Raw genomic sequence first — 27,768 nt, 5'->3', positions numbered from 1 at the left:
CCCCTTGCAACCGAAACGTGATGAAGAAAACAAGTTAGACATCTAGAGGAACTGGTGGCAGAACAGTCACGCAGGAGGAGGCTGAGCACTAAGAGGGAGAGATGGCCAAACGCAGAACAAGAGATGAACTGCGAAAAGGTAGATAATAGCTGATGCAAAAAAAAGGGAAAACGAAATGTGCAATACCTCCCTCCTCATACTCCTCAGGGACAAAACTTGATGTGAAGAACATGAGGTGTAGAAGGAAGCTCCCAAGGGAGAAAGCATCTAAAAAACTCCACAAAAACAGAAAATGAATAAACTGACCAGAAAACAGTTCTGGATAAAGTAACCAGGTTTCTATGATCCTCATATAGATCCTCATGGCAAGAGGACCTACACAACTAGAAGTGCAGATGTCCCACGACAGGACACCTCAGCTTTGCTCTGAAAGACTTACACAATTCAACAGTCACCAGATAACTTTTGGTTCCTACCAGCCTGAAATGGATTGCTGTTAGCATCATATTTCAAGTACCTCACTGTTACCCAGTAAGTAAATATACTGTATGCAGCTGAATTGGAATGTCACAAGAACTTGTCCCATTTGTAAGGTTATTTCTATTTTGTTGCATCTAAAAAATACGTTCAAGAAATGATTTATTCAGAAACAAGGCATTCAGATCAGGCAATCATGCAAACACTGCTTTAAAAACATGTATTTGGTCACAGATTTTTTTTCTTTTCTTCCTCTGCATTCATCTATGTTATTATGTCTTCCTGCTCTCTGCAGTGTCCACATCATCGAAGATGCGTTTTACTGCTTTGGAGCCTTCCACCTACATGTTCATCTATCACCTCTGGCAAGCACACAGTATTTAAAAATCGAGAACTTCTTTTGTGGAATATGTAATTAAGGCTTTGCTGGAAGCTTGTTTGCTGAAAGCCTGAGAAGGGCTTGCAAGCTCAAAAATATATTGAGTGTATGAAATTGCAGTGCTCCAGATACTATATATCTTACTTCCTTCCCAACTTACTTTCACAAAGGTTTTATTTGTGGCACCAGAATTCTTATTTCTAGTAAGTCAGTTAAAATAAATGGTGGAATCCTTCCAGATACTGTAGTTCTTAAGTAAGATATGTCTTCCTAGTTATCTAAGGAATCTGTGATCCTTAGTGGTCCTGCAGTCTTCATTTGTCACAGCCAGCATCACAGCAACCTGTCTGGTCTTATTTTGGGATTTATCTTTTACTGTGAGCAGACTCATCCACTATTAGCCAGTGATAAGCAACAGCTTTTTGGCATAAAAACAAAAATCTGTGCTCCCCACAAAAATAAAAAGAAATAAGAAATATGTATATAAATAAAAACAAAGCTTCAGCTGAAATTCCAAGCTGTTTTGCCTGACACCTTTGTGGGCTTTCTTTTAATGACTTTTTGTAGCTATTAAAGGCAGTAAGTGCTGCAATACCAATTCAGGGGCATCTGTTCAGATAAACCCAAGTCCCCTTGCTTGTGTTCTGGTTGGCCAGAGGTGATCATGCACCAGTCTGGGAGCTGTCTAATGCTGGCAGCAGGGCCCTGTGCCCAAGCTACCAAGTTTGAAGCATGAACAAAGGAAGGGCCTATGTAAGCCTGTGTACCCAGTCACAACGTGCATCAGACAGGAGAAGTTATTTCGGGAGATTTTAATAACTACAGCAACACTCAATAAAAAAATTACTGCCCAAATATACAAACTGTAATTCCACTTGCAAGGGGGACATGTACTTTTTATTTCATTAATCCTGAAAAACTGCACACAAGCTGTCTGAATGACAGAAAAAAAACTGCAAAGAGGAAGCACAGGACACCTCATTGCTAAATAAAACAACTTTACCAACTAGGTTAACAGGCTCTTATTTTTTTTTCCTCAAATTCTTCATAACTAACTAACACTACTATAGAGTATGGTAACAGATAGTCACGTTACGGTAATTTAAAATCCTTGATATGGGAGAAAATAGAAACCAAATGATTTTATGTATTAGAAGTATGGTGCTTAAGTTGCTCTTTCTGAAGCCATCAAGCAACAAGACTTGGAAGTATTTCAATAAAGAGTTTGCATAAACCACAGAAAGAAACATTAATATTATGCATTGAGTTATTCCAAATGCACGATGATAGGCAACAACATTTGAAAAGGTCACTGAGAAGTGATAAAGATGCTTTTTTTTGTGGTGGGAAAAAAAAAGTTAAACCAAAAGATGAACTTTAAAGATGCTTTTGCACAGGTACATTGGAAAACGATGCACTTCACCACTAAGACTAAGCCCATTGCTCAAAAACGGGCAGTTACAAGCAGGGTGAGAAGAATAAAACCCGTATCATGACAAAGATAAGGCAGGGATACACTAAATTTAAAACACAAGTCCACTTCCCACCTTTGTTTCAAAATCAACTTCTCTTACAACTTCACTTATCAAACAGAGAACTTCTGACCAAGCAGTGAGGTTTGGGATAACCTTCATCTGCATTATCAAGCTGTCAGATTTGCTTTTACTGTATGCTTTAAACTCGAAACTTTAGAAACAACCAAGAAAACAGAAATTTCCTTCCCAGTTCCAAACTTAAATCAGTCTATGTTTGTAAATTCTGTGAAAGTTGGCTGGAGTTGCAGATTTTTAATAAATCCTAAAGCTGCAATAATTTTCCAGTCATTTCTTGAAATACATTATTTTTATAACAATGTACACTACAACATCAAGTTGAGAATAACACTGGACAACACCGCCCAGCTTCTATGATGCACTGTACTGTGTTAGGATAAAGCATAATCAGGGTTTTCTTGCTGCTAACTTCATTCTATACACAGTAAGAAGGAATAAAACAATGTAAAATTCTTGACATATGCAAAGTAAGGCCTTAAGCTGTAACATTTCTGACCAGAAAGTAGTGGTCATGGAAGAGTCCGTCTTGCTCACTGCACAGGCTCCAGCAGTTCTTCTGTCATTCACAGTTATCACAGTGAAGAAAGTCAGCTTGGTTTCATAACTATACGTGAGATAATGCAATACGGCCCACATGGAAACTGGTTTATTTCTTAGACAGAGTTGAGACATTGCAATAAAGGGAAAGAAACTAGCAGCAAATTCCCCCAAAATGTGTTTTTGAAAGCTTATCTGCTCGTTGTCAGCCAATAGAGCTATGAGTCCCCTGAGTAGCAAATGGCTCGATCAACACAACTTTTTTTCTTGTTTAGAAATAATAGCTATTATAAATAAAAGTTAAATTCTGTATCTATTGTCAGAGAAAAACTTGATAATGTGCTCTCTGTTGTCCTATGCTTTATTTTAATAGAATACTACGTCTCCCTGAAACTTTCTCCATGATAGCTGCAAGATGTGCCACAATGAATTTGCATAAGCTGCCGCTCCAATTCACTCTCAAGTAGGTGGCCCTCACATTTATCTCATCCATTTACACTGTAACATTTATTTTGGGTGCTACAATACTGAATACAAATGAATTTATGAAGGTATAATTTGCTCCTATTGTTATTTTTAAAACACAGTTGATTAATTTCTGTATTGCCAATAGGTTTCTACCCTTTGAGTTTCTTCCCTACAATTCTGTTTAAGACACACTTTCTAAGAAACACTTTTAAACATGATTCAGTGACTGTCATACATATTTAGGACTGTTATTGTATATGTATAAATTTCTTTTTGTCACCATGCCAATTTCTACTCGCAAGTCCACCTGAAGTGGGGGCTTTTCTTCCATAGAGAGGAGGTAATAACATATTTAGGGCACTTTGCAGAGTCTAACACTTGTACTCCATCCAGGATTCAGATACAAATAAAGACAAATTGGCCTTTTGATTCCTTTTTTCTTTTCAGCTCCCTGCATCCTTTCTAGAGGAGTAAAAAGTTCTTTACTAGGGAAATCGTAAGCTGGTGACCAGAAACATCAGTGGAGGGGATGCAAAAAAAAACCAAACCCAAGCACAGACTGAATACCTCTTCCTGACCTGAATAAATTAAGATTCAAAACTAGATGAAAGTAACTGCAAACATCCAGCAAAAGCCACCTTGCAAGTTGCCAGGGGAGAGGTACCACCCTTCACAGTACATGGTTGCTGCTGTAAAAGAAAACAATTCTTGTGCTTTTCTTGCAAATTTCCTGAGCGATAAGTAACGAATCTGCCATTTCCTTGAAGCCCTTAACTCACTCTTCTTTAAGAGGAGATTCACCTCTCCTCTCTCTCTTCCATAAACACGTCACCTGTGCGGTGCCAGGAGTTGGACTTGATGATCCTTATGGGTCCCTTCCAACTTGGGATATTCTATGATTCTATGATGAATCTATGTCCCGCCTTCCTTCTGCACTGCTCCCATCTGCCTCTGCTTGGGCTGCATCCGCAGGGCACCAGGGCAATCGGCATTGCCCCCGGCCCCAACAGGACTCGACTAAAACATCCAGGAAACAGCAGGGAAATTTGTGCCCTGATTGAAATAGGGCTGTAGAAGAAAAAAGACTCTTCTCTTGCTTAGATATTTTTTCAACAATGGCCTTTTTTTTTTTTCTTAAGCTGTCCCAATAGCCTGATGAATTTTGCATTTAATTTACTCCTAGGCAGACAAATATCATAGAAGACAACCTTGTACAAAATAAGACAGGTGAGGACTGGAGAGTCCCAAGGTAACTGAAAAGAAATGCGAAAGAATAATGTCTTCCCATTCCTTTTGCAGAGTGAGAAAAGTCATTTTAAAACCTCTCTTTCTATTTCACGTTGGGCTTGTATTTGGAAAAGTTTCCTATTCGGTCTGTTTTACAAAATATTCTGATATTAAGACAGACGAAAGAGGACATGAGACTTCGTATGAGTTTGAATAACATGCAGAGTCTAAAACCCAGCATGCTGAGCATTTATAAGCCAAAAGCCCAATCTATCAAGTCTCTTTCAACAGATTATTTAATCACCATTATAGCTTTGCTACTGAATTTATATCACAGAATTGGAGCTGGAAGGGACCTCAGGAAGCCACTTTTTCCTCTCCTTCGCCCAAAGGCGCACCCACCACACACAAAGCATACCTATCAGTCCTGACAGGTGCTTGTCTAACATTTTAAAAAAAATCCTCCAGTGACAGAGGTAGCACAGCCTGCATGGCAGTTGTTCCAGTGCAAAATCCCCCCCCACTGCTAGAAAGTTTTACTTAATGTTTAACTTAAATCTCCTCTGCTGTCATTTAAATCCATTATTCTATATTTTACTCACATGAACATAGGCAAGATCTATTCCTTTTCTCCTAAAGTTGTCATTTTACATATTTGAATGGCATTATCATGTCTCTCCTCTTTCTTCTCCACGAGAAACACAAATCCTTCAACCTTTATGCATGGCTCATGGTTTCTCAACCTCTGACCACTGCTCTCGTGCGCATTGATTTGGGGTTACAAAGCCCAGGATTGGATTCAGGGCTCCAGCTGTAGAGCAAGAAGTACCACAGATGCCTTACAGACAACATTCCCGACATCACAGAGGGATATCTGGCCTTTCTGCAATGTGTATGTTGTCAGCTCCACATACAGTGTTTGACCAAGACTGATCCAGATCCTTCCCTGCGGTTGCACTGCCTGGCCGTTCCTCTCTCCCCCTTTTTGTGGCGCTCACCATTCACCCAAGCATGGACTTTTGTCCTCACTGAGTTAGCCAATGTTTTCCAGACTATTTCTTCACTTCCTCAAGACAAGACTGAACTCTACTTCTGTCCTCTGAAGTGATTAAGGCACCTCCCAGCATGGTGTCACCTGGACATATAATAAGCACACTTTCTCTTCTGTCACCTACAACATTAATTAAAGGACTGAACAATATGAGAACAAGCACAGACCCTTGCAGAATCCCACTTGGTTCCTGGGGTTTGACAGCTACCCTCACCCACTTAATTAAAGTTTCACCTGCTCTAGGTTTTCCTCCTTACTATGTTGTGGGAAGCAGCACCAAAAGCTTCACTCAACTTAAGGGTCAAGTTTCTTTAATGGCCTGGCAACAACCATTGTGAGGCCTTTTTCCACACAGATCTCCCTGTTTGTAACAAGTGTACTCCCTGAGGCCAACTGCTGTTAGTTTGCTGTTTTCCCTTTTTCCCTTCCTGAAAATCACATTTCATCAGTTCATGGCTGTCCTTCACCAGGCTGCCTTCTGTCACCTGCATCAAAACACAGGTCCAAAGAACCAGCTAAACAACTTTGTGCTGCCCTGAATTAGTCTCCCAGAAGACAAGTTAGGCAAAATCTCACATTTCTCATTCTGTGCTTTGGATAAGTGTAGCTGCTCAGTAAGCCCTTCTCAGATTTGACCTCCACTTGTGTTACACATTTATTTTGAAATACTGATGGCTACAATTACTTTACTTTTTAAAAAATCACTTGCTGTCAAACAACTGAGAAGCCACATCCGAAGATGTTAATAGGTACCAAAACCTGCCCTACTCAAGAGGGTAAAAAGAAAGCCCAAATGCTAAGTTTTATTTTCCATGTGGAATGAAACTGTTACCTTTGCCCATTTTGACTTGGATTTGATGTTGGTGATATGAACAGCTTCTGGTCTGCTGGATTTAGTGAAAGGAGTCTAACATGGGTTTATCCCGAATGAAACCGGAAGGTATTTGTTCTGAGCAAAATGACTTTCTTATGCCATTTACCATGAAGCTGATCCTGCTTTAGGAGGAAAAAACACAAAGGGAAATGAAATGAAATGAAAATAAATATTTTTGTCTGTATGAGAAGATCATGCAGTGTAAGATTGAAAAAATACCATGTATAAAGGCAGCCCATAATAAAAATTGCCCATTAAAAAATCATAACTTTTCAGATAGAAGTGCCTTTAAAGACTTCCATTAGACATGGACCTGAATGTATTTCTGTTTGTCTATTATAATTAACACTTTTCATCTTGAAGGTCCTGTAAATAATAGGCAAAATAATCAGTGCAGTGCCTTCACAAGGAAAAGTAGTAGCCTTGTATGCCCACAGCAATTCTTGCAAAGCCCAGCTATTTAGCATATGCTGTATTTAGAGGGGTAATGGACAATTCACCAGGAGTGTCATGCGTTCCTCAGAAGGATCTGATCACAGTCCCCTTAGTTGCTGTGGGAATGGCCAATAAATTATGATTGTTAAGAAAAATTTAAACATGTACACATTTGCACATGATGCACACTTCAGTTGTCCTATTTTAGCTGAAGAACGCACTGTGCATTTTTGAGCAAGAGGAGATTTGATGACTTGAAATGGTCTCTTCTGCCTAAGAACACTTTCTCTTTTGAAAGGGGCCTTGTTAGTTTTGAAGTGTGATGGCTGCTCAGGAGATGGGCACTATCACCGCACCACAGGCCTGCAACACATGTGCATTAGATGCAAACATGCTTGGCAGCAGACCCAGAAAAAAAACTGAAAAGGAAATGTAATCCTGTAAGTTTGCTTGGTAAAGAGATTCCAAAAAAGAAGCAGAAATTCAGACCCCCCCTGCTCAATGGCTGCAGTGCAAGCTGGTTGTCAAGGCAGCTGGGCACACAGCAAAAGAAGGCTGCGCCCAGGAAGACGATCAGGGGAACCTGAAGACAAGATGCTATAGATAAAAACAAGCAAGAGTCAGAACCACTGTCACACAGTTTAGCACTGAATTATGTTGAACAAATTCTGAAAATCTGTCTCTCTTTGTGGAACTATGCCAAGCACAGCCCACTTCTTCAGCAGTTCAACTATCTCTGTTTCCTAGAATCACTGTCTACAACTTGCCAGTTATCTGTCTCCTACTATCAGACTTCAGAGAGCAACCATGACGGCTGACAATCCTTAGCCTCTTAATGTGTGCAAAGACAGCGTACACCAGGTAGTGTGTACCCAAGAGATGTACTTTTTGTGTGAAGAATCAAAGTAAAATACACGTTGGGAATCAGGAACTTAAATGAAATACTCAAATCAATTTGCCACTCTGTCACAAGTATTTCCCTACCATTTATGAGGCTGTCACATCGGTTGGATTTGTCAGAGGGCTCTCTCCACTATTCTTTAGGTATCTGCATGGATTCATATACATACACAGAAAGAGAGTATCTGGTTGAATTTCACCCCAGACAGGTATCAGAAGAGAAATAAAATTAAATGGTTGCTTTTGAAGACCAAATGAACCAGATTTTGGGAGGGTTAGTGAGTACCTAACACTGTGTTCTGCAGGCAGTGATGACAGCAGCGTAGCATCTACCTCCAGCACTGCTTCTAACAAGCACATTTCACAACAATGCTGAGATGGAAATGAACAACAGGAACAAATGCCTGGTGGAGCAAACCCTGCATAGTGATTCAAGTGCCACTCTATGTTTTTCCACCCTGCCAGGAAGCCAACAGGGATCAGGCACTAGTATCATCAAGAAACTGAAGGGGTTATCAAATGTCCTGGGTGGGCAAAGCTCATAACTCAGAGCAAAACTGTAAGCAAATGCAATGATCATAAACACCAAAAATGGGATAAAGGAGGAAAAAGTGCACTAGGTAAGTCAATTCATGTGCAAGTGGACTCCCTCTGCTACTATGTAGGCAATAAAAAATTGCTAATCCATCACAGGGCCAGAAAACGCAGCTAGGATTTTGAAATGTTCTTTTAGACTTAAAAAAAAAAAAAAAAAGTCTGAAGTCCAGCAAACATGACTAAGGGATAGGAGCATCTGTCAACAGCTGGGACTGCTCAGCCTGGAGAGATCAGCTTAGCAGGTGAGATCTTTTCAACGTGTATATATATACCTGATGGGGGGAACAGCGAAGAAAAAGCCAGGCTCTTCTCAGTGGAGAAGAGGCAGAGATACAAATTGAAATGCAAGAAATTTCATTTAAACATAAGAAAACACTTTTTTTTTTTTTTTTTTTTTTTGACTGTGAGGGTGGTAAAGCACTGGCACAGGTTGCCAAGACAGCTTGTGGAGTCTCCGTCCCTGGAGATATTCCAAATCTGCCTGGACAGGGTCCTGAGCAACCCACTGACTGTGCCCTGAGCAGCCAGGCTGAACTAGACCGGTCTAGTTCAGCAGTCTTTTCTTACCTCAACCATTCTGTGATTCTCTCAGAAATAATAGTTCACAGGTTCTGCTGCTCTGAATATACTAGAAAATCAAATGCTTGTATTTGTACTCTTAAATCCTAGCTTTCCTTTAAACATTCTGGCATTTAGGATTGCGAAGAAAGCCTTCATAAAGCAAGCACGGAATTACCTATAATGTGAAGTTAGAGGCTTTTTGGCAGATATAAGCAAACAACAACTGTAAGAAGGTGTGAATTGTTCTAATTAACTCCATGGGTACATAGCTGGGAAGCTATACAATGGCAATTTAAATGCCAACATTTCGTTGTTGAGCACTTCAGCCGAATCCTTAGGGCCTGTGCATTTCACAGTCCCCTATGGCCTAGCACATTTTCCAGGGTGACAGAAGTGCCACAGAAATAAAAGCCTCGAGGTCTCCTTCCATCTCTACAGTGCAGTTACAGTGGTCTCAGGAACAACATAAGGTAAGTTAAAAATAGAAAGTCTGGCAACAGGCTAAAAGAGGCCAAGCTGGAAAAGAGTCACTGGCAACTTCTGGAGAAATTGAAACTATAGCCAGATTCACTCTTAACTTCATATTCAATTTATCAAAATCCTGACTTTCTTAACTAACCCAGAGATGACCCAAAATTCAGAACTAGTTGCAATGGATAATTGCAGAAGTTTAGTTTGCTGCAGAAGCCACAATCACAGTGCAAATACTGCCAGAAATACTGTATATCAATGAGCATGTTTGTAGGTTGGACCAAAAGAGCTCTTGCTACCTACTTTCTAGATGCTTTAAGCCACATATGCAAAATCACAACATCAAGATTACAACATTAACCTTAAAGTGTCTTTAAAAAGGGATTAGGAAGGAAGAAACATGTTAACTACTTCATTCTAAAGCATACGGTACCTGGACAGCAGCGAACAGCTTAATTACTTATCACATCCAAGTTAAACTCTGTATGTCCAAGAGTTATTTTCAACTACAGTCACAGAAGATAGGAAACAAAATAAGTGCGGTCACAACCACATCAATCTCACATAAATGCTGAAGGGTCACATGGCTAGAAGATACGGCCTTACCTTCACCCTGCTCACATCCCAACAAACTATTAGAAAAAAGAGAGTAGTCCGCTAGTTCCCCCGATCCAGCTTGCAATATGGCCACACATACATCAGTACCACTGCATTGGAGAACGTGCAAAAACATGCCCAGGAAGCAGGCAGATTTGCCTATTTTAGCTTATTAAAGTTACTGTGGAATTACTGCTTTAGAGAACAGAAACAGGAGGGTGAAATTATGAAGGGTTACAGGAAAAACATGTACATATGCTGAATAGTCCTGTAGTAGCTGTAAACATACAGGAATCTTTGTCACATATATTAATTTAATTCAATAAATGCAAATATAGGATAATGCCACCAATGGCATCATCATTAAAAATACAACTGACAATTTTTTTGCATGTTTCCAATTTTTTACCGACCTAAAAGTATCATGCTACTGATTCAATATTGGCTTATGGGCATTCCTGAAGAGTAAGCATGGGCTGTCATCTTACAGGTCACTGCAGAACATGGAGACCCAGTGACAGAAGAGACTGATGCATTTTCAAAAAGGAACTTGAGGACAGAAGCTTTATTTGCTTTATTTCATTGAAATAAATACCAGTGGTAAATTTAGCTTGGAGAGCCAGAACTATTCATGGGCTACAAGTCACAAAAACCTACATCTTCCAGTTCCAGAAGTCCACTTCATCCATGTGAAATTCATTTACCACAATCAAAATTGCAGTTTTGCAAGTTACAGTAAATTTTCACAAAAAGATGAAATTAAAAAAATAAAAATAAAAATCCTCTATAGATGAAATTGTTTCAATATTTGGCACTGGCAATTTAAGTGAAAGATGATACAAAGTTCTTGGTGAAATGGAGAGAAAATAATGAAATATTCTTATACTACATACAGATATGCATGGAGAAAAAATCTGTCTCAAACCCATGGTTAGAGTCTTTGACAATATTAATGAACTGACTGGAAAAGAAATAGTGAATATCACTCATCTGCATTTCATGGAGGCAGGTCTGATTTACAGAATGAGTCAATGAGATAGTGGAAAACTATTAAAACACATTAAAGATTGGCTAAGGGTCAGGAACACCAGCATAAGATCAAGTCTTTAATTTATCTAGGGATCTGGGCTGAACTACATAGTCTGACATACAACTAAACTGTTCTGTCAAAAGAAACCAGTCTTATAAAACAGGAGATAAAAATGCCCTTTTAAAGCAACTGTTTGAAATGAAAATTTTCATTTCTTCCCCTTACCTTTTGCTAGGCCAAAAAAGGTCACTTTGCTGTTCTTAAAGGAAAAAGCTCGAACTGTTGAATTGCTTTGAATATGCCTTTGTATTGGATATGACTTTGATACTACTGTATTTTTTGCACAAACTGTTTGAAGTGGTCATCAATACTATCTTAATTTTAATTTTTTAACAAAAGTGAATATATTTAGATGGTAGAATAATCCAGAAAATTAACTGCAATTAATTTCATATGCTTATTAAGGTACAAAACACTTCAGAAAGGAAGGGAAATAATTCCCCAAACCCATCTAATACTTTTGAACTACGTACTACAGGAAACTACTTTCTTCCCTCCTCTAAATATTAACAATTCACCACAGATTATCAGGGAGTTACCATTACTTCTGCTGGACTATTGAATCCCCTTCTGACAGCTGTGGAGATTTTTTCCTTCGTTACCAGACTTAAAAGCTGCTACATGCTAATTATTTCTCCTGCCTGTGATACTGCTGCTGATCAGGATTCCTTTCACCTTTATCTCAGGTTAAATATATTGCTATGCCATCCTTCCCCCTCCCCCCTTTTTTTTTCTCCCTGTAAGTGCCCCAATCAGTGCATTTCACACATCTTTTAATAGGTCTTTCCTAATTGTTTCATACTCCTTGGGGATCTTACATACTCAGTGCCCTACAGAGAGTGCTCTTCCTCTTAAACTCCTAATCTTGCAATTCCCTTATAAACTGGCTATGAAGAGAAGTGGTTTGCACTAAGAAGGATGGCACCAGGCTGAAGGGCTGCTACTATACGCAGTCTAAAAGACTGAACTGTGGACCAACTTAAAAATCCTCTTTTGAGTTTTTAAGCATTGCATTAACAAAAGCATAAATATGCAGAAATTTTGGAGTATTAAAGAAATAACTACGATCTTGATAGCTACAATAACAAGTGAAACAATTCAAATTACAAGGTCATATGCCTATGAAGTAACAACAAGAATTGCTGTTGCATGCTGTGGAATCATCAGCTGAAATTGTAAAGGAAAAGAAAAACATGTCACTATTTGATTAGCAAATGATTTGCAAGTCATCAGTGTGTTGTAGTTAAAGACTATGATTAATCAGTAGAGGCATTTCCAATATACATAAAGATTTCACGCTACTGAAAAAGTAATTGGTAGGACTTTACGTAGAATAGCATATGTAGTTCTTACTACACATATTTGCAGAGATTAATTGCCCTAAACAGAGACAGAAAAAAGCTATGATGCTGGTCAAGGAATGGAAACCCTATCATACCAACAGAGACTAAAAGATGTTGGCTGGCTTACTTTTCCAAAAATGAAGGCTGGAATAAGGGGATATAAAATAGCACATCAGATGACGCCACAAAAGAGAAGAATTATCAAAGCTGAAGGATACCATGATAAAAGGAAAAAAAAAAAGTGGACGTTGTTGTGAGTAAATTTTGGCTGAGAGTGGTCCAACTCTTAAAACAGGTGAGCTTCTGAAACAGTGTCCTCATACAAATAAGTAAGGATGACAGGTTTAAGATGGATTATTGATAAATAAATGATACAATTACATAATATTGTTACCTATTATAGAAAAGAATTGAACCTGACACACAACATATCTGACCGTCCCATGTTCATGTCACTTTCCCAATTCCTCTTCAGCTAGGGTGCCAAGAAGTCTGCACACAGAAAATTGGCAGGAGTCTGGGGATACATCAGTTTGTGCTGGTACTCTCTTGGAAAGAAGCATGGAGATGGAGTTTCACCAAAGCCACCCAGACCGACCTAAAGGCTTCCTCACGCCACTCTGCCTGCCTGAGCCGTGCCAGGTCGCAGAGCACCAGTGCAGAGTAGCAGCTCAGATCCCACACTTGTTCATTAGCCTCTGTTAGCCATGGTGACAGTGACACGGAGTGACATTTTTGGGTGTGGGCACTGCTTACTGAATGCTGCTGGCTGTTAGAAGCTAATCTGCTTGTATTTTAATTGATGACTTGAAGATGACACCAGACTGCAAATTTCCTGTCATTTTGTGTGCTGTTCTTTTCTAGTTCTTACTATCCCGTTTCAGGGATGAAATAATCCCAAACAAATGTCAACCAAACACATACATACAATTTAACCATGGGACACCACATATACATTTCCACAGCATTTTCTGTTACATCCGGTTGGACTTTACTGTGGTTTGTTACTGTTCCTTTATGCTACTCTATGCAAGGATGAAGCTTTTTCTGAGCTATCCGTAGCACCATGTAGATTATTTCTTCTTGGGAGGTTGAAACTCGTAGAAAATCTACCTGTGGATATTCTACTGTTCTTTTACATGAATATTACATTTGTAATTGATTAAAAATTTAAATCACATTCCTGATGCTACTGTGAAGTTGCTGTTCAGGTCCAAGAATTTATTATGAAGCTCAGAAAATGAATGACAGTGTTGTTGCAAAAAGAAAAATGAAACAAACTGACATTTTTAGATTTTCAGTATATATACTGCTATTACATATTGGAGTCTTATAATCACAGAGTAATGTTTGTTATAATGCACAGACCTATCCAGCTAAGACTTATATTCCATAAAGTACAATATGGGGCATCATGAACATATAAAAACCAGTTCCTCAATAGCCATTTTAACACTCCAGGATGTCCTAACCAACTAGATAATTTACGTCTTTTAAACATGTTACCAAAACCCATCCACAGTTTTAGTGGCCTCACTTAAAATTAAGTCTTATTGAGAATTAGAATTCTTAGGCATTCATCTTGGTATGATGTAAGAGCATTACTGCTAGAGGCCATGTCCTCTGAGGTATCGAGCGCTGCCTAAGGAGTCCAAGAGTTCTTGTCTTTCATCTGGGTATATGAATATTCTATATTATGCCAGGGTCAAAAGCCAGAATTGAAGCGATAACCTGGTTTACATTTTAATACTTAGAAGTACCGCAAAACTGATCTGGTTCACCTAGTGCTAGGTTACAAAAACCACTACCTTCCTTGGGAAAGTGTGGTTGAGAATAGCCTGAAGACCCTTGTCCTCATGCTACAATTCTTCTTCTTTTTCTGCCATGAATATTTACCCTTAGACAACATCTAGCTCTTAACCTCATCTGCCACTTCACAAGCTGTCAAATGACTATTCAAGCATTAAAAAAAATGAAGGGTCTGTTAAGTTGTAAATTAAATGACAGTCTATAGTTGAAAATTAGCAGTAACATGCCCAAAACTTTATTGATCGCTAAGAAAAGGTGAATAACCCCCACTACTACTGGCTGTGTAATTACTGACCTTTAGAACTCAAGAGCTATTAATTTAAGAACAGATACCAGTGAACTAGCAAATGAGATATTTTGCAACAGGACAGTAAAGACACATATCAAGGTTTTGCATGTATTTAATGCCACCTTGAATGGTATTGATATATGTCTATATTCTCTCTTTTAATGCAGAATATAGCCCAAGCTACATTTGGGCATAAAATGCCTGTCAGCTGGTTCAGAAGATCAGTGGGAACGCACCCACAGACACCAAGGCCTTTTGGTATCTTGTTAGAACTCCGTATCTTTCCAAAAATGTTTCTAAATTACTGTTAAAGGCAGGAGAATTGTATTGCCAAGCTCAGCCACTCATGCATATACTGCAAACATGTCATCTGTACTGTGAGAGATGGAGATAGAAATGGCCAGTAACAGGAGAATGGCAGGCAGTAATCAGATGTAAGTTCATTTAAACATGGAATACACACACCAAAAAACCCCACCTGTTAATACTGCTGTTTAATCTGTTATAGAGTCTTTGTTTCCTTATACAATTCACAACAGTAGTTTAAAGAGTAGTAATATAAATAAATCATTTTTTTCCTCCCGATAAGCACTTACTGTGATGGAAAGACAGTTACCTTTTGACAAAGCAAACTACATTTTAGGAGCACTGGTCAGGTGTTGTTGTTTACAACAAGAATTTTTTTTTTTTGTTTACAGTAAGAAAATAATAATAATAACAATAAAAAAACTATATTGACTGGAATTAATGAAAGAAAAAAAGGTATCTGACCTGGTGCAGATGTCCTTCCATGAAGAGCTGTTTCATTAGGCAGGAGATCTTTTGTGTTGGAAGTGAACGGTGATTGTCTAAATGTGTCTTCGGAAAAGAAAGGGCTATGGGGAAAATAAGATGTCTTTTTGTAAACAAAACAGCAGTTAACAACAACAAAAAAAAGCAAGCATGATTTTTGACCTTAACATTATATTAAAAGCCCCATTTAATTTACAGAATTCACACTGAAAGATATGCAGACTGTGAGGTAAGGTGTGGAGAAGGAGCATGCTTCGGGAAAACTGCATCTGAGTGAAAACTGAAGTCCTCCCAAAATGTTTTTAATTACAGTATTTCAACATATCACATTTGCTGAATCACATTACAGCGTAGATCATGAAAATTAATGCTTCAAAAATTTGTATTCTACTGTCATATCTGGAGAGGGCAATCAGGAAAAGTGCAAAATACTATATAACATATTTTGGAGTATTTAATAGTCTGATGAATATATTAATTATGTTCAAAACAAAACTTTTCAAATTTTAGGTTAAAATTATGCTGAACAGTTCTCTTTTGACACAACATCCCATGCATGAAATTAACTCCACCAGTTTGATTTTTAAAGCAGGGAATAATTCACACAAGCTGAATGGTGATTTCCCAAATAAAGCATAAATCACCAGCCACTTGATTCTGAAAAGTATAACATGCTTTGGTTTTAATTAACACACAGTAAAACGTTAATTTCAATAGTTAATGGGCATTTCTGTGAAAGTTTTTTTTTTTTCTGCTCAATTAAAGATCATAACGGAAACAAGGATCCCTTGTCCACAGTACAGACAGACATTAGTAAGCATTACATTATAAATAAAAAATGGAAAAGGATAATCCCTCTTGGAAAGCTGTTTTCTAACGTAGTGTATTCCATCTGCATACAAAATATGAACTTCTTCTAAGCAAAATGGGAATTACATTTAAATCTGATCTTTACAGTATTGAGATTTCTTAACAGGCTGCTGTATTAGAGGTGTTTTAAAGGTGTAAGACAGGAAGCCAGCTCATTTCTGCATTTTATTCTTATTGAGCAATAAAATCCAGGAACCTTTTCAGGATAAGGAATGTAGTACGAGTTCTTGAGGAGCACTGCACAGCAGGTAGTCCGGAACCAGAGAGTATGTGGCAGCAGGACCACCCATATTAACCCTACCAGTCCAGATATACAAGGCGTCCATCTATACAATGGCACCTGCAGAGCTTTTCCAACATATGGTCTTTCTGCAGAGAGTGAACATTGTGTTCTCCACTGAGTCACACTTGTATTCTCACTCAGATCTCTTCAACCTTTGGGAAACTCGTTGATAATTAGTTAATGTGATCAAGTAACACCTTCAACAATCATGTTATTTCATTTCTCAACGGTTTTATTTTTTTTAACTATTATTTTGTGCTGTTCTGTATGTGACAGTTAATGGGATATTTTGGTATTTCTACAGAAGTCTGAACATAACCATAAGCAGAGTCAAACAGGTTGTGCTGGAGGTAAGGCATGAAGCTGCTCCAAACCTTGAACAGTTCAGGGTATGCAGATAGCTGATTAAGCAGGATAAAATGAACAGCTCCAGCCCACACGTGCAAAAGTCAACTTTTCCAAGGCTCACACTCCCACTCTGGGGTGAAATCATATAAAACAGACTGACGCTGTATAAAAATATGGCATCATTTATTGCAACATTCCTTTCACTGGGTTAATAATGATTTGAAAGAAAAACACCAATAAAAAAGTTTTATTACTCTTGTAAGTCTTCAAAATCTTGTAATCCGCTCAGGTTTCCATGTTGACCTGCCTGCTTGTGTCTTAGATTCAATCACTGGCACGCTGCTTATTGCTGGTTCTGAGCAAAATGATGCAGATCTCATCTATTTCAGGCTATGACGTATTATGTGCAGGTTGCTGTTGAAGACTGCATTGTGTTGGTGTCGTAAGGATCTCCCCTCTCCACCATCAGCCTTCAGGGAATTAGAAAATCATCCTTGCCTTTTTTGCCTTTCTCTAGAATGACAGCTGAGACTCTTCAGTGTCAGCCCTATTACTGTTTTTATTTCAGTGGATATGCCTTCCAATCCCCAATGCAAAATAAGGAGGGAGAGCTCCTGCTTCATAGTAAGAAACTACATATATTGTTCTCAATCACGGTGCAAAGTAAAGTCCCTTGTGATGAAGGTTAGGCTTTTAGATTATTTTTTTTTCTGGCTGCACTTCTCCAGTTTTCTGTCCACACAGATCTCTAGAAGAAAGAAACTTATCTTGGCATCTCATGCTGGTGTATTCACTTCCAGATCATTTGCTTCTCCACTTTCTGTCTTCAGATCACAGATGGCAGGCTCTACCACCTCACTCAGCCATTGAGCTGTGAGGAATCCTTGCCAGTTTCATCTGCTTGAGCAAAGTCATATGGAAGTATATGCTCACAAAGTCCAAGAATACTCACAGAAGGAACAGCAACAGATAAGCGACGGTTAGAAATGTTAACATGGAATAAGACAGCAAAAAGTGCTTGCGTACCCCATCTTGCTGGGCTTTGCTGATTTAAGACTCTTACCAATGACACAGCTTAATCTCTCCACTCCCCAGTTACTCACAGGTGGACAACAATGACCTCGCCTTGACTTTCTGCAGCTGTCAGCAAACTTCACACAACAATTGTGATTCCAATGTCTTCTCGTCATGAGTCCAGATGTAGGTTGGTGAGCCAAACTGCAACACTACACGTTTTCTTAATGCAGCCTTCATGCCTCTATCCTCCACTGCCTGGCTCCATCACATTCTATTTTTGAGAAGGTGTCATACCCTTACCAGTAAAGGCTTCCAGCTGTTTGTTTGGTTTGGGGTGTTTTGATTCTTTTTTTGGGAAGGTCTTTTGAGTCAATCTGTTTGAACTTGCAGGATTTAGTAGACTTACTCACTTCCCCTTAAGAAGCTCCTCTCATTCATGTCTTCTTCTGTTGATAGATAGGTAAGACAAGAAAAGCACCCAGAAGAATTGAATCAGGCATGCAGCTTTTCATACCCTGATGGGTAGCAGCCATTATCAGGACTTCTCAGTAAAATTCAGTGCGAGTTTGACAACAGCCAACTGCGTTACCCTCTTACAAGGTGGCAGCCAGAAGGGGAGGTTATGTTTGAACTGTCCTTAACCTTTCCAGTTTGAACTATCCTTGATAGATCCAAAAGTAGCTCTGGATTCTCACACCAGTCCTTCTGGTATCATGAGACACTGAAATCTATTTTTTACCAACTATTTATCACTCCCTCTCCGCAATACACACTAGATGGTTAATGAGAAGTTGGACAATATGTGCATTCATCTTTATATGTATCTCTCAGGCCTATGTTTTTTTAAGAAGTAATGGGAAGGCTGTGCAGTCTCCATAACCCATAAATTCCCAAACTAGCGAATATGGAAAGCATTCACAATAACCAAAAGTTAAAAGCTCAATTTAATTCTCTTTCAACTCGTAACATCAAAAAGTCCCTAACGGGCATTTACTGAGTTGTTCAGTTTATTAAAAACAAATTTATTACAGTTACCATGAAAGAATGGGATGGGTCTAGGAATTTAAGATCAACATATTTCAGAGATCTTTTCTTCTGTAAGCGAAATGCTTTTCAAATTCTGTCTAGACAAAATTGTTTTAGTTAACAGGCGCTGTACACCCTAAGAACTTCTGCAGAAGGGGCTGCAGAGGCACAGAAGGTCTTATCCTATTTTTGAAGGGACTCTCCAGCATGTTTTCTCCAACCCATCTGCACTGACTAGAGAGCTTTCAGGTAGGAAATTAACGTATTCTTGCCCCAGGTGAGAGCTGAAGAAGGTATCAGAGATTTAAGTTTCAGATTTGGAAGCCAATTCCTGCCCACTCCTCACCATGGGCTACTAAGTTTTCACCAATTTTAGCTGCCACTTATTACATAGTAAGTTTGAATTTTCCCCTAGGGACACCTCACTTTGCGGCTAACATATTTAAACAACCTGTGGGTTTGTTCCTAGCCAAAATACCAGAGAAGGGCAACGAAGCTGGTGAGGGGTCTGGAGAACAAGTCTTACGAGGAGCGGCTGAGGGAGCTGGGATTGTTTAGCCTGGAAAAGAGGAGGCTCAGGGGCAACCTTATCACACTCTACAGGCACCTTAAAGGAGGCTGTAGCGAGGTGGGGATTGGTCTATTCTCCCACGTGCCTGGTGACAGGACGAGGGGGAATGGGCTAAAGTTGTGCCAGGGGAGGTTTAGGTTGGATATTAGGAAGAACTTCTTTACTGAAAGGGTTGTTAGGCATTGGAATAGGCTGCTCAGGGAAGTGGTTGAGTCACCATCCCTGGAGGTCTTTAAAAGACGTTTAGATGTAGAGCCTAGTGATATGGTTTAGTGGAGGTCTTGTTAGTGTTAGGTCAGAGGTTGGGGTCGGTGATCTTGGAGGTCTCTTCTGACCTAGATGATTCTGTGGTTCTGTGAAAGTACGTATTTCTTTAACAGCACATGCTATCATCGAATCATATTTTTAATTCTTGCATAATTTCACTTAGTGTGTTAATGTGACTGTAATCTTGAACAAATTAGACATTAGCATTGTCTCTTAGAGTTTGACTTTTAAAAATTCATCTCTAGAAGGCATTGAGAGGGTAGAAATACCAAACTGAAATTTTGTTCAAGAAATTCAGGCTTGACAGAAGACTGAATCACAACACCTCATCTTACATTGGTCCATGTCTTAAAATCCAGTTGCCACCCTGTTCTTCCCACAAGCACTGCATGTAGCATGCAGTTTCTTTTAAGTTTCAGTTTTTGTAGAAAAAAACAGAAAAATACAATTCTTAAAACCATATGTGAATACTTGATCAGAGGAGAACAGTCATTTTCACCCAAAGGCCTTTTTTTGTATCATGGACACTAAGAAATCAGACCTATAGGTGTAATTTTTCAGATATATGTTACATTGCTGCATGAAAATATCTTACACTTGTAGTATCAGGTCACATTTGCAAGAGAAGAGACACATCTGCATACCCAAGGCAGAATTATGCAATGCCATTTGCACTACAGCTTTATAGATAACAATGGACTGCACTTACCTGGCTGTAGTTCTGATGGCGTTATCTTTATTGTGATTGTGCTCTTTGCTCACCTTTTCTGCAGAGGAACATACATTATTATTATTATTTTGTGATTAGCATGTATCATATTTTCCCTATCAAATTCTATCCAGTAGCACTATTTTAATGCTTTCTGATAACAACGTTATCCAGAGTAACTTAGGGCAATTGATTACAACATGATTAGAGAATAGGCACTTTTTAAAAAAACTCACACCAATTTTTCTTACCTTCGTATTTCAGTGCTAGTGCTCCACGTACAGTGTGCACTACAAGCATTCATTAAACAGTGCTAAAATCATTGCATTTATGTAGTAGCTGAGGTTCACCTTCATTATGAAATGGACAGAACATTCCCAGGAACACTGTGCTGCAGCCGCTGCCCATTTATGCTGGGAACTACCATCTATAGGTTTCCCTATACTCCCAAGCCTTGATCAACCAGTTGTCACTAATTATTTAATTAGCTTTCAAAAATACAGGAGTTGAACTCTGGCTTTTCCAATTCAGTTCAAATATTATGAACCTGACCTGACTGTCACAGTGCTCTAAAGCATATGTTAACTATGGGGAACATTTGGCAAGACTTCTGCATTTCAAATGTGAGGGTAGAAGGGCTCTAATTCCTATCATGTTCCAGTTTTTAGTAATCTCACACATTCATAACACCTTGATGGTTATACACAGTCTCTTTTTGTTCTTTAAATTCCATCAACTATTTCCGCTGCTTTTACCTGATAACTGGAAGAGCAGCTCAGATGCCATCTTCACTGATATATCTTGGCTGAATAGATTTCTTTCTGGGAGCACACGACCTTCTGGTGCCTTCTGTATGTGTTCACTAATGTCTCGCCCTAATAAAGTGCTGTAGCCAACATTTTGGCTGGGTTGGCTGGGTGACACTGAAGCCTGTGAATCGTGAATGTCAACTTCCATTGGTTCTTCTTTTATTTTTACCATCTGGGTTTCCTTGTAACTCTCAGCTGCAAATATGTATTAAAAGAAAAAAAATAATTAGGTTACAATTTTTCAGAGCACTCAAAGCAGGAATCACAATTACAAACTTATAATTTGTACACCACATCACTGCAAAATGGTAAGGGAAGCGAGCAGCTGACTGCTATAATATTCTTCTAGGGTTTGTAAATAGAAGAAATTTCTCAAAAATATTTTTAAACTAGAGTACAGAAAATAGTACATAGTTGTAAATACAAGAATTACATCACTTTCTATGAACACTGAGTGATCATATCCCAGTTAGTGAAGCTTTGCTTCTCTTTATTAGCTGAAGTTACAACAACAAACCAGCTCTTCAAAGGCAGGCACTGAAGCTGTCTTCCAAACTCTCCATTACTCTTTATCAGCAGAAGTACCAGCACAGACAGTTAGAAATATCAGTATGGGGATAGAAGAAGAAACCTGATCTGCTCCTCTTCTGCTCTCTTGATGACAGGAGTACTGTGGGGCCCGCACTTTTCTAAAGTGTGTTTTTCTAGCAATCACTGATATTCCCTCATATATTACAACACCCAATAACCTTAATCACTAGCTTCCATATGTCCATATCCATCCCTCTCTGCCTTGTTCTTCTCCAGTGTGCTAAGTCTAATGAACAAAACCATAGTCTAGAAGCCAATTTGTAGTTCACATTCTATACTTGATATTCCCCAGGTGCTGCTGAATGCTCTGATTTGGTTGCAAGGTGATTATTTTTTCTTCAGAAGAAAGCTCCGAAATCTCAAAAATAAGGCTCCAATGTAACTTGCCTACTACAGCCCCAAATACTTATACAGCCTTCTTGATTCAGACTTTCTGCTGTGAAAAGAGAAGTTGAAGACCTGTGTAATTTACTCTCAGTTTAGTTTCAGAGACAAATAATGATTTTTTTCTAATGAACTTCTTTCAGAGTGTTCCTGAAAGGACATGGATATCATGACAAAACTCCCCAGCCAGGTGTTGCCTCTGCTGTCTGGGTGCTGATCAGACACTTGGGAAACAGGCAGCCTGAGAAGACAGGCAATATACCTGGGACAAAATAAATAAAGACAAGGAAATAAATAAATGCACAAACACAGTTGTATAGCAGAAGGGCCATCCAGGTGAGGAACCATTCCAACAAAATTGTATGATTCTGTTCAAAAAAATGTACAAGGGATTTATTATTTTTGCCTAAACCTGTATATGTACTTCTGCTACTAACCAAGATACTCAAAAGCTTATGGAAAATCTGCTTCTTTTTACTTATGAATAGCACGTGCCCTAAAATGTAGCCTAGGTATCCTCCACAGCTGTAGTCAAGAGAAAGCACAAGTTTGAATTGCTCAGACTTCATGAGCCAAAGGACAGAGAAGGCAAATCTAGCACCCAGGGAAAGAGGTCATGGGTAGGGACACACTGCAGCACATTGAGCCAGAGAAGCACAGAGCTTAAATGTTGAGTGGATTAAGACCTGAGAGAGCAGCCTGGCCCTTGTCCAGACTAGGGGGACATGATCAAATCTATGACCACAGGCCAGCACGTTAACTGGTGCGGACAATCTGGCCATCCCCACACCATCAGGTCACTGATGAAGGCACTCTGTACTACGAGTTTCATCACTTGGAAGGTTCCTTTTCAGATGTCTAATTTTACTACTCATAAGGATTTGATACTAAAAATAAATAAACGAACACCAGTTTGTAAGAAAAAAAAACTAACAAATACAAACAATATTGTCTATTAAATTTGTGTCAGAGAAAAAAGTGGGGAAAAAAAACCACACTAGCTTCACTTGAGAAATTTATCTGTTGCTACTCTCTCTGCCTTTTCCCTCTTCTCTAACTCACATATTAATATGTCAGCATCACAGATTTTACTCTAAGTATGAATGTTGCTAATTACCCAACATTACGATGACACGTGGAGGCACCAAAACATGGTTTGGTCATCTCTGATAATGCCCTCAAGCTAGTCAACTGATTGGTGCCATCTTGTAGCCTCCAGCCAAGATGATCAGAATCCATTCAGCATGCAGGTATACACCTTCTGCGTAAAATTGAACTGATGTTTTCCACTGAGTCCTTTTTCATTCCCCTGGCTTCTCCCTCTCCCCACATTCCTGTTGTCCTTAAGTGGAGAAAAAGTGGCTTTGCTGCTTGCAGCTCTTAAAATAAGAAAAATCGAAGCCAGGAGATAAAAGCTACTTGGATATGCTCCAGGAATGATTTACATGAAGTGCTTTCAGTCTTTTCTTATGACATTTCTTGACCTTTACAAGAAACATATAAACATTGATAAAAATCTTTACCATCTATGATCCACCAGATACACTTCAGACTTTGGAAATTTTCAACTGAAGATGAGTTAGAAATATTATTATATAATGTCTTTTTCCCCCCTGTTAAACAGACTTTTTTCTTTTTTCCTTTTTTTCCCAAGCTTCCATTAGCCTCTTATTATAAAGCCACAGAACATTGTATCTGTGTTGAAAAGTGCAAAAATAGTATGCTGTGCATTGAAACTGAACACAGAATGGCAAAGGAACGCATCAGGTAACACCGTCAATCAAAAGCTCAGGTAACTCCACAAACAAATGAGTTCTTCAGATGTCTGACAGACTGAGCTCTGTACCCAGCTGCCAAATTTAGGTTCAGAGTCAAGCTGACCTTTGCTGCTCTTTCTGCTTTTAAAATATTCTTTCTATTTCTGTTCCTGCCCCACACAGTTTAATTCCCTGTCCTGCAAATGCTTTTCAATCAGACAGACTGATACAACCCCAACTAAGGCAAGAGTTGAGCAATACCAATGACCTTCTCTCCTTCACAATCAGCCAACATTCAAATTGCCCTAACTAAATTCACATATTTGATAATTTCCTTTGACCTTTATTATCCCAACTGCACCCTTTTGACCTTGCAGAACGTCCCTACCACATGTGAGTCCTGTCATAGTCCAATTCCCAAAAGCAAGCACATGCAGATGACAGGGAGGGTGATAATGATAATTTTACAAAGCTAATCAAAGGGAAATACAGCCTGTCCCATGAGCAACAACCACACCACAAGCTGCAGGCAGAGAACCCACGTGTGCCAGATCTTTTGCTGAAGAAAGGACCAGAATAAAGGTTATGACCACGCACATCTCACAGTACAGACTGTCGAACTGTAACTTCTTGAAGATTATTTTCCCTTCTGTTCGTTTGTGCTGTAAGGAGACAGCCCTTATTTCCTTACATAGGTATCTCACGTGGTCATGGTGTAGCTGAAGCTTTTAAAGTACACTGAAAGGTCTCTAGGTTCAAATAATTAAAATCATGATAGCTTTGGCTTTTTTCCCACTTCTGCATTTCTCCTTGAGTAGATGGACTAGGTTAAATAAACGACAATGTATCAGAATACAAAGTTAGTACATGACAGTAATTTCCTTCATCCCAGATTTTTATAAAAGTACAGACATCTAATTTCTAACAAAAATCAGGGGATAACAATTCAAATAGCTTTAAAATATCTGGACCGTGATCTGGTCTGCTATTCATTTAAACATGGTCTGCTATTCATTTAAAACTAACCTGGATGAAGGTCAGAACAACAGTACAGCAGTGAACATTGCTTCTCTGGCAGATGATCAACTAAATGACCTAATACACCTTTTTTTTTTTTTCTCCCTGCTGTTAATTTTGTCATACAGAAGCAGCTTAACAAAATTAGAGAAAATTATTGCATACATGGATGTGCTATCATTAAGCCACAGAGATGCTCTTTACAGAGCAGTCTACGTTTAAGCATCTGATTTAGAAAACCCTCAATGAACTTCACCCTATTCACATCAAGTGAGACAATTTTCCACATCAGATATGCAAAAATGCAGTATTTCATAGTCCTGTTCCAGGAGGAAGTAATTTTTTCCACAGCTTTCAAGTTCTCTGGCATTCACAAGTGCAAGGAATTGCTAAATAGTGGCACTTGTTTAAAATAAAACAAAACAAAACAACCAAACGAGAAAGCACAGAACAATACTTGTGCTACCTAAAAGCTCAGGGTATGGTATTCAGCCCTGAAGGCGTGACAATGTCACCTCAGGTATGTGTGGCTATGAAATTTACCCTTAGACAATGCCTCTCTGTAGCCTCAGACCGAGATTGCCAAGTTTTAGAAAGCTCATTCAAGCTACTTCAGTCAGAAAGCTGGGACTGCCACAGTCCAACACCTGTAACAGACATATGAAAACGGAAACAGGGACAAACAGAAAAATCATCTTTCCAAAGCAACCCACCACAAACTATATGATTTCATTGCTTCAGCATCATCTTAAAATAGATGGGATTCTAATTCATAAATCCTCAGCTCACGGAAAACAATGCAAAAAATGGCACGTAAAGTAAGTGAGAACAGAAACACTGGAGTTCCTTATACATGTTCTGAAAACATGAACAAGAAGTTAGCAATGTCAAGACAAAAACAACACATTTTTACATTAAAAAGGAGGATAAAAAGAAGCACAACAAACTAGTAGACTTAAATACACTCATTGCAAATAGAGATACAAGGAAAATATTTCACTTTTTGCTGGAATTGCAGTTCCAGTTATCTTACAACCAAATACACATCCTACAATGGTAAAAAGAAAACAAAACAAAAACAACAACAACAACAAAAACTATTGGCTCTTGTTTGACACTTCTCAATTCTAGACTTCCAGACTACTTTAGAAGGTGTTAACATAGTACTTATCTTACAAAACAAGAAACAGAAATGGCAAACTTTAAAATACGCACCTGCTCAAGTTATGAGCATTGCTGTTCATTTGCAAGCGTGCATTTGCTGCACTGACATAAACCAATATGCATGATGAAACCTAGTAATAATACACCCCGACTCAAGATACACTTGCAAAAGCATACTTTCCAACTCCTAAGCATTTTGCGTAGATTCAGTGTGCCTCCCAGTTGCAGAAGCAGGTCTAGAACTAAGGAGGGACAGAGGAGGACACTGTGACTGCTGCCAAACCTGCACTGCCAGGCAGATGTTGTCAGGGTATTTCCAGCCATCCTGGTCACTTGGTGTACAAACTGACAAACCACACGTCATGAAGAGGCTTCAACATACACCATTTCCCTGTGCCCCTGGGAACACAATAACCAGGGAGGAGCTGCAGTGCATTTCAGTAAGTTCTCCGGTTTGGACAAATGGGACCAGAGCTGCGGGATAAAATGCTGAGTGCACCTGACTGCAGGATACCTACAACCAGCGAGCCCCTGGCACTACATCTGACCTAGTAAGATCACATTTCCCCCATGCAAAAGGCAATAGTTAGGTTTATTTGTATACAAATACTGTTTTGTACTCAAAAATGTGGACAAATAGTCATTAGTCATTTCCTCCAAGTACTGTTCCTGACAACAGTATTTTTATTTCTGTCTAGAGGTTGGTCGGCCTAACCACAGTCTCCTAAAAGATTATAGAACAAATCCTCTGGGAAGCCACTTCCAAACCTGTGAAAGACAGGACTGTGTCTGGGAAAAGCTAGCATTGATTTACCAATGGCAAATCGCACCTGATAAACCTGATCGCCTCCTGTGATGAAATGACTGGCTGTGAGGACAAAGGGAGAACAACAGATTTTGTTACCTTAACTTTGACTAGGCCTTTAGCATCATCATTAATAAATACCTGTATCAGAAAACCGGTAACGTGTGGACTGGATAAGCGGACTACAAGATGGGTGGAAACATGGCTGGATCTCAGGGCTCAATGGATTGCGGTCAGTGACACAAAGTTTAACTGGCAGCCAGAGTCCTGCAGAGTGAATAGTGGGCCTGACTCTCCTCAATGTCTTGATTAACGGCTTGGATGATGCACAGGAGCACACTTCTAGCAAGCTCATAGGCAAACACAAACTGGGAGAGTGGTGGATATGCTGGAGGGCAGCACTGCTCTTCAGAGGGACCTCAACAGGGAAGAGAAATGGGCTGACAGGAACCGCAGGAAGCTCAAAATAGGAAAACACTGAGAACTGCAATTAGAATAGCACAGCACATGACAACACAGGCTGGACAGTCACTAAATGGAGAGCTCTTTTGCCAAAAAGAACCTGGTGAACAAGTTGGACATGAGTCAGCAATCTGCCCTTATGGCAATGAAGGCCAACTGTATTCTGGGCCGTATTAGCAAACCTGTAGTCATTAGGTAGAGGAAGGTGATTCTTACCCTCTATTCTGCACTTACGAGA

General features: G+C 39.2%; 1 protein-coding gene across 5 annotated transcripts in view; it reads right to left on the bottom strand.

Annotated features, from left to right (window-relative positions):
- ZNF827 (zinc finger protein 827) overlaps window positions 1–27,768 on the bottom strand; it is a 107,362-nt gene that overhangs the window by 17,870 nt on the left and 61,724 nt on the right. For all 5 annotated transcript variants that reach the window (XR_004779018.1, XM_035549126.2, XM_035549135.2 and 2 more), the window contains exons 6-8: window positions 21,297–21,545; window positions 20,542–20,599; window positions 15,430–15,533 (exon numbers count right to left, since the gene is read on the bottom strand). Coding sequence is in view for 4 of the 5 variants with exons in the window: in XM_035549126.2 (XP_035405019.1) it covers window positions 15,430–15,533; window positions 20,542–20,599; window positions 21,297–21,545 (411 nt within the window). In the remaining variant the exon portion in view is untranslated. The remainder of the gene's footprint in view (window positions 1–15,429; window positions 15,534–20,541; window positions 20,600–21,296; window positions 21,546–27,768) is intronic.

The sequence above is a fragment of the Cygnus atratus genome, chromosome 4 (genome assembly GCF_013377495.2).
Source record: "Cygnus atratus isolate AKBS03 ecotype Queensland, Australia chromosome 4, CAtr_DNAZoo_HiC_assembly, whole genome shotgun sequence".
Classification (NCBI taxonomy): Eukaryota; Metazoa; Chordata; class Aves; order Anseriformes; family Anatidae; genus Cygnus; species Cygnus atratus.
This window is presented reverse-complemented; position numbering and strand designations above follow the sequence as displayed.